At 51.4% G+C, this 7,696-nt stretch overlaps 3 protein-coding genes across 3 annotated transcripts; 2 read left to right on the top strand and 1 right to left on the bottom strand.

The window, feature by feature from the left end:
* Positions 1-248: 248 nt before the first annotated feature.
* On the top strand, positions 249-1,318 carry VDBG_10105 (predicted protein; the record flags this gene model as incomplete). The annotated part of the gene is made up of 4 exons (XM_002999600.1): positions 249-436; positions 531-875; positions 980-1,107; positions 1,209-1,318. The coding sequence occupies 4 exons, from the start codon at positions 249-251 to the stop codon at positions 1,316-1,318; spliced, it is 771 nt and encodes a 256-aa protein (XP_002999646.1).
* A 2,911-nt stretch (positions 1,319-4,229) lies between these two features.
* Positions 4,230-4,493, top strand: VDBG_10104 (predicted protein; the record flags this gene model as incomplete). The annotated part of the gene is made up of 2 exons (XM_002999599.1): positions 4,230-4,260; positions 4,375-4,493. The coding sequence occupies 2 exons, from the start codon at positions 4,230-4,232 to the stop codon at positions 4,491-4,493; spliced, it is 150 nt and encodes a 49-aa protein (XP_002999645.1).
* A 1,390-nt stretch (positions 4,494-5,883) lies between these two features.
* On the bottom strand, positions 5,884-7,516 carry VDBG_10103 (predicted protein; the record flags this gene model as incomplete). Its single annotated transcript, XM_002999598.1, has 3 exons — positions 5,884-6,227; positions 6,289-6,612; positions 7,366-7,516. The coding sequence occupies 3 exons, from the start codon at positions 7,514-7,516 to the stop codon at positions 5,884-5,886; spliced, it is 819 nt and encodes a 272-aa protein (XP_002999644.1).
* Between the last annotated feature and the right edge of the window lie 180 nt (positions 7,517-7,696).

Here is a 7,696-nt window from a genome sequence, read left to right as displayed (position 1 = left end):
CTGCCTCTGATATCCGTCTTGCGTATCCGAGAATAGACCGCCTAGATGTTGGTTGTGACTTTCGACTTTCACCAGCCTGTCGCTTTCCGCAATTCGATTTCTTTTTCTAAGCCCGCGGCTAGGCGACACACATGGCATATAAATCCAACTAGCTCTGTCCGGTCAGCTCTATCCATATTTTCCCTTCCACACGAACGTCTTCAGACATAAATCGTCCCCTCAGATTGCAATCACCATAGATAATCGATATGGCCTCTGCAGACAATCTTCAGCCGGACGCCGATGCGTCTAAGCCACTTTCGGATTGCGTTGTCGCGGTCTGCGGCAAGTTCAATCGAACTCATCAGCAAGTTGAAAAGGACATCAAGACGCTTGGAGGCAGCTACAAGAAATCCTTCTCTAAGAAGCTCACCCACCTCATAGCTACCCAGGAGTCGTACTATTAGCCTTCCAACCTTGTCGAGAAGGCCAGAAAGCACAACTGTGTGATCGTCGACATGAAATGGCTAGAGGAGTGCTTTGATTCCCAGTCGAAGACGGACACCGCACCTCACCTTCTTGGTCAGCAGGACGAGAGCGACCAGGAAGAGTCCGGCAGTCAGTCCGGCGACTAGTCCGGCGACTAGTCCGGCGACCAGTCCGGCGACCAGTCCGGCGACGATCAGAGAGCAGACGAGCGGCACGAGAAGGAGAAAAAGGTCCAAATCCTGCGAAATGCTTATATTTGTGTCATTGCCACTCCCAAAGGCCAAAAAGAGGAGCGCATCAAGAGCGATATCCGCGCCTTGGGCGGACAATACCAAACGGCCATCACGAAGAAGACCACCCACCTCTGTGCGTCACAAGACCAGTTCGATAGCCTCCATAAAGACATCGTGCGTGCGCGTGACAAGGGCATTCCCGCTGTCGACCTGTCGTGGTTAACCAATACGCTCAATTTAAAGCAGGTCATAAACACTGATAGTTATGTCCTTCGAAGTGGTAAGGAGACGAGGTCAAAAGGCAGCCAGAGGAGAAGCAAGTCCCCAAAGCACAATGGAACGAGCGACGAGGAGAGCAGTGAAGAAGATGAAGAGAGTGACGAAGAGCAGTACGGATCTCCTGCCCGTTCAAACACATGGAGATCGAAGAAAGGGCGCTTGGCAACTCCGCTAGACTCTGAAGATCGTCGATCCACCATACCCGCTAAGATATCCGATCTATTCTAGAGTACCAATACGCAAAGACTCCTCGCCATGCCCCTACATCCACCCAAGAATCAAGACAGGGCTGGGAGTACTTTCATCGAGCTTATGAGCGATCCGGACTAGAAGACTAGTGGGAAAAGCAAACCACTAAAAGGGGAGATCCGAACCGAAGTGAACCAGGGACAGCTTTTGGTTGTAGCACTAGGGAAAAACGACGAATATCCGGAAGCCATGAGAGCCTTTCTCGTTCAGGGCAGTCGCTATGCTAGACACAAGGCAAGCTTCCAGCAACTCGGCCGACAAGCGATGAAGTCCGGCACGAAGACTGACTTTCCTTAACTGACGCTGGACAAAATGAACGTCGTTCTAGTGGCATCCAATGAAGCTGAGTCGGTGTCCGTTGTGTTGTTTCTGGGTTAAGGGTACGCAACACCTGCAGCTTGCTTCTCGCTTAGCTCTGAACGAGATCTTGGGCAATAAGAAGGGAGATTAAATCGTGATTGGGAAGAGGCGAATAGCTGGACAGGGTGTTCCGAAGAAGATGAAGCCAGTCGAGGTTTCGACCGAAGTGTGGGACATGCTCGAGAGGAAGAGCAACGGGAGGACTTCGTCGGCCGGATAAGCTCGGAGGGGTGTCGCTGGGCAATGCATCTCGCGTGCCATAAGAAACGTGCCGTATTGCGAGTAGTGCTGAATTTCGTACATTGTTTCTGTAAGCCACGCAAGTACTTGCCTCTTTTAGTATCACGAATAAGGTGTCTGGGCGTCTGATGTCTAGGCGTCTGATGTCTGGGCGTCTGATGTCTGGGCATCTGACGTCTAGGCGTCTGAACACCATGCTGCCGATGCTCGCTGCATATCTGTGTTATTCTTGTTTCTAATGAAACATCGGCAATCCGTGAGACCCTTGGATCACTGGAGCGCCTGGGCATGCCTACCCTGGGCACCACCTTAGATCGGAGCTCTGAGTGGGCAAGTGGTTACCCTTATTCCACTCGTCGATCCCACAAGCTTGGCAGGTCTTGCAGAAGTGACGTCTTCTTGTTCCTATGCATACATTTCTCTTTCTAGAGAGATGTAAGATGTCTATTCTTGAATGTGTTGTTAGTCTACAGTTTGGGGGGTCATAGATCGTCACTGAGCATGTCCACGCGCTTTCCGAAGCCAAGTTATATAAAGTTCTATCTACTCCTTGTTCACAATCACGTCTGCTAGAGGCCAGCCCTTCGGATTTTCTTATATGTGAACGCCTACTTCTTCCGAAAAAGGCTGCTTATCGCGAAGAAAGATAGGACTTCTTCTCTAGCCGCGCTGGCTCAATGTGGACCTCCTAATCTAGAAGGCGTAGTAGATCTCTTTCTATCCCGTTTACATCTTACTTTGAAAGCCCGAATATCTACTGCTTTCTTTTAACAATTCGACTGTGAGCAGCCCAATTTCTGTTAGAGAACGAGCGATCTAATAGGCACTTGTTAGCATTTATTAGACAACCTAAGACAAAGCCATGATTTGTGCACCTCCGGCCACGTCTTTGTATCTGTTTTGCAAATAGTTTCCCAATCAAGAGGCGAAGATAGATCAGCGATGCCATGAGTTCCAGAGGGGTAAGCCGAAAGCATTTCACGAGATGGGTGATGAAGGCTTCCAGCGAGGGAGGATTCAGGTCGCCCGGGCGAGCAGGGTCGGCGCATCACGGTGTGTCACGGTAGAAGAAAATGCGGTTACGCAGGGCAACGATGTCCTTGGTGACTTTCTGGCTTTGAAACTAAACGAGCAGGTCGGGCTAATTCATGTTGAGAGGCTGGACCAGGTGCACGATAGCGCAGGCACTTGGATGGACGGCAGAGCTAGGCTTGTTTATATAGGTCGGCGCCGGACTATGGCCATTCTGACAATTTTGTCTCTAAAACCTGTTTCCTCGTTTAGGTCCGCCTCAAGTCCATGTTCGTTCTCCTTCGGATATTCAGAACGAGCCTATGCGATCGGGAATGTCCTAAGTTCGCCTGCATTTACACAAGTGACAAGCCAATTCACGTCACAGGGACATGAGTGCCATTTTGAGGACTATGGCTTCCTCACACACGGAGCAGGATATATTGCGGCGAACCGGCGTGGCCAGAGCTTTGCGAGACCGGCTTTCCGGTCCAGGCACAAATGAAGGAGACATGTTCTTCCTTTCGTGCTGAGGCCCCTGCCGACTCACCTTCCTAACCTGACAATGCGCGTTGACCTGGTCATCGTGGAGAGGTCCGTCTCGCCCCTGTCATCAGAAGATGGGGAAGAAACCCAATTATGGCCACGACCGTTGGCGTTGCCTCCATCGCGCTCCTCTCAGAAGCTTCGGGGCTGTTCTGAAGCGACGAGGGATGCAAAGATCGAGCGTCTTCGCAACGAGAACAACAATTTAAAGCAAGAGATCCACGTATTACGTAATAAGCAGCGCAGCGATCACGGTCGCCTGGAAGTCCTGCGCGAACAGGGAGGTTACCAACGGCAGGTGCTTCGGGAGCAAACCAGGGAGATAGCGGAGGCCATCAGCGTTGTGGAAGAGGTCTTTCTCGAGTATGAAGCCTGGGTGCGACGGTCGATGGGCTCTAGATCATCCACATCCCGAATGGATCTTTTAAGCTATTAGCCGCTTATCAGCGCACCTCGTCTGCTATACGTGGTGAGCAGGGCGAGAAGTGATTACTCTTCGGATGCGGCTCGTATGACACGTTAGCAGTTAGATTACTTAATGCAAGCGCCTGCCACAGAGATTGGAAACGAACCTCGCAATACAGTTTAGAGTGAGTCCACGATCAAATGGAAGCAACGCAATATTCCTGCCTGGAAACTGCTTTTCGGCTTTGGGGCCCGTCCAGCATCGGCCATGCGTTGATTGGAATAGGAGCAATGAAAAGAAGAAAGCCATGAATCAATGCTCAATAGTCTAATTTATTCTAACGTTCTGCACGGCTTGAGTCTCTACAGTGCTGTGGCCATGTCGTGCCAGGCTGCGCAACCGCGCGGCTATAGTGTTCGCTCGGCGGGGGAGTCCTTATGTCGGATTTGGCCCAGGGTGCCGCTATGCGTGCGCCCACCGACACGCGCTGAATAGCGCATCTCATCGGCACACCGCGACCTCATATGTCCACTATGACTACCTCCATAGCCGATAATAAATTCTGATAAGTTCATACTATAGTTCAGAGAAACCCGAAATCACATATTGCTTTTATCGGAATTGTGGCTGTCCAGGGTGAGCCTAACCAGGAGAGGTACAACGGCCATATTTACACCACTATGCGTCTCCGCCTTCGCTGAATTGCGGCCAGCCTGCGTTCACCCGCCCTCGCCATGGAAGGGATGCCCTATGAAATCATTAGCGAGTTCGTCTCGTATCTAGACTCGCGAAGCCTTCTCAATTTAGCACTGACTGCTAGTCGCTTCACGCATGTCTGCTTGTCCGAGGCTTCGCGTCACCTCTGCGTGCTCGATACCCGTTCGGCGCTGATAGGCCTGGCGCACCACATTAAACAGACAAGTCCGCCCACACGAGCTCTCACGGTGTATCATGGGGAGTGGCCGAAGTGCAACTACAAAGAATGGGAGCTTCACCCGCTCCAGGTGTACGAAGCGCACCCTGTTGTGCTGCAATCCCTGTCGAAGAAGGAAAAGGCTTTGCAGGCCTTCCGCCGCTACGGCCACTTTGTAGCGGAAGAAGAGTCTCGGGGTCGCGACGATGACATCCGTCGATTGAACCAGATTCTAAGTTCTCTCCCACAGCTCCAGCGGATCACAATCTCCCATATCTGTTCCCATGGGTGGAAACCAAAGAAAAACGCCCAAGTCACCCGGCTATGTCAACAGATCTGGATATCACCGTGCCGGAGAGACTCGGTCGATCGACTCGTTGGTGATTTTCTGATAGTACTTCCCAACTATGGCCGCGTCCAGGATTTGAAGATTAAAGGCAAACTGAACCTTGAGTCGATCGGCCCTCTATATACGGCGTTATGTTCCGTGACCAAACTCGACATCAAATCGTTGAACATAGCAAACACCACTACTGCAATATTCAATTCCTTCTTGTCTTTGTTTCCCGCTTTACAAAACCTCCAAATCAACTTCTGCCGCCACGATCCACTAACCGTTATCCCTCTCGATCACGTGCACTGTCCTGAGCTTCGCTCGGTATCTCTCGCCAACTTGCGTGTGGCAGTCCTCGCGTTAGTACGGTTCATGCAGCGACACCCTGCCATGGAATTATTATAACTTGACGAGGCAACGCTGGTGAACGGCCACTGCGTGTTGTACTACCCGCGCAGCTGGTTGTTTGGGATCAACTCTAGATTGACGCTACGGATAACGGGTACTGCCCCGGCTCCCGGTGGTCCTACTAGCTTCTAAGTGGGTACGTCGGACACGAGTCCCATGCAGATACATGGCAGGCCGGCAAGCTATTGGTAGAACCGAGACGATTCTCGGCTAATACTAAATCGCAGGGATACGCTCGCAGGCTGCAGAGACATGATAAAGACAGGCGAGAATGAAGCTTGCGTAGAGAGCGTGCAGATAAGTAACCGACGAGTCGGAAAGTCTTGCGACAATATAAGATAGAGGAAGAGTGTGTGCAAATAGACGAGCTTATATGTACATTAAATCCGAAACAAGTATACCCTTGAAAACCATCCACCTCAACCAACTGGATCGTTTAAGTCTTGCGTTTTGTAGTCCTGTCAAAATAAGCAGCTTTCTGCTTCACCCACTTATTAGCACTAAACTTCGACGTGATTTCCCGTTCGCAAATAGCCATGGCTTCCGAACCACGCATATCACGAAGCTGCACTGTTTGAGGAGTCCAGGTCACTACACAAGTCATGGATCCGTCTGGGTGCAGAGTGAAGTCTTTGTACTCTTCCACGTCGAAAATACGGGATTGGCTAAGCTTGACACCCTTCATGGCATTTAGTCGCTTCGGCTTTGGCTTAACCAATGATTCTTTGGTGCGTCTTTTGAGACGGGATCGGGTAGTGTCGGGCTTCAAATATGGTAACGCTGGTAGGAAGATTGTCAGTGCGGACTCTTCCCCTCCTATGCTTCATGCGACGTCACTTACATGCTTGGTTTGGTTCGAAAGGAGGCTGCAGGTCAGGGTGGAGAGATGGATTACTAGGTATGGCTCCAGTCTTGCCACTATCGAGCAGATCACGCTCGGACGTAGCAAGCGTCGCTATGGCGCTGAGAGATAGCCTGCCGACTGCTGCACTGGCCGACTTTTGCCCTGCCTGCTTGTCGAGCGAGACCGCTCGTCCGACCGCACGATGGCATTGTTGGGGTTGCCTAAAGACTGCACGGAAGTAACCTCGATGGATCCGACATGGGGGCGCGTGACATGCTTCTCCGTTATAGCAGTTGTTTGATGAGGAGCGTTCAACGTTGCCTAAGAGCTCATGGCGTATACGTTAGTCGTTGAACAGGAAGGGTTTAAGGAGGAGCTATGCCAAGAGAATAATGAATGATATGAAGTACGGGAGATGCCTTCGTTTTTATAGACGAGATTCTGCAATGAGTAAGCCACGCTTCGTTTGGTTTGTCCCTCGGCCAGCCACTCGCCCATTACGTCACTATTTTCATAAACGTTCCGTTGTTTATGGGTCAGGACGAACGACGGCACGTCCCTAGTGCCTTGGGTAGTAGTGGCCAGAGGCGCAAGCACGGTAAATGCGGTGGCTTTCGAGGAAGACTACTTTGGATGTCAAGACCAATTTGCGGTGTGGTCCCGGAAGGCCTCGTCAAGAGACAGCTGCGAGCAGGCACAACGTTCACAAACACACCGTACGCGTAAGAGCCATTCACGCGCTAGAGGTCCGCAGATTTCGGGGCTCAGGTTCGGGAGTTTTATTACTATATAACCTGTGAAGCACCCAACGCGCCCCCCAGAGCCTGAATCCCAACAGCATCCGCCTCATAATTACGGGCCCCTGAAGGACATCGAAAGTCAGGATCCGGAGCTGCCCTAGCGATAACTCATGTATGATAGCGCCGACTTCAACTCATAGCAACGCTGCACAGTGAGGAATGGAGAGCCTGGCATAGTTTGGACGAGTGACGAGGCAAATCCTCTAGCGCCGCGCCCGGTATAGGAGACCAGTCAAATACACCCGAGTCCCGCACAATCGTCGGCAAGGCTGACCTTGGGCCTCGACTACTTGTCGTGACTCGATATCTTGGGGGGCACTCTTCTCTCTAAGCGCGAGCTTCCTATCATTCACTTGTCGCATGCCTTCTTCGCCCCAGTTCTGCAATTTGGTGGCCCTATCCGTCTGGCCCTCGCCTGATGTCATTTGCGTGCAACGTATACGCTTGCTTGATGCTCATTTATCAACAACATGATCATCGAGCTCTTCTAGCAGCACGTATCCTTCCACATCATGCTTGTCGTCGTGAAGCTGCGCCGAGTAGAGAACATGCTGGTATAAATATCTCAGAAGCGGTAGGTTCGGAGCTACGAGCAGTCAGCCAGG

The sequence above is a fragment of the Verticillium alfalfae genome, genomic scaffold, assembly GCF_000150825.1.
Source record: "Verticillium alfalfae VaMs.102 supercont1.19 genomic scaffold, whole genome shotgun sequence".
Taxonomy (NCBI): Eukaryota; Fungi; Ascomycota; class Sordariomycetes; order Glomerellales; family Plectosphaerellaceae; genus Verticillium; species Verticillium alfalfae.
Note: the sequence above shows the minus strand (reverse complement) of the source record. Positions and strands in the feature narration are given on the sequence as shown.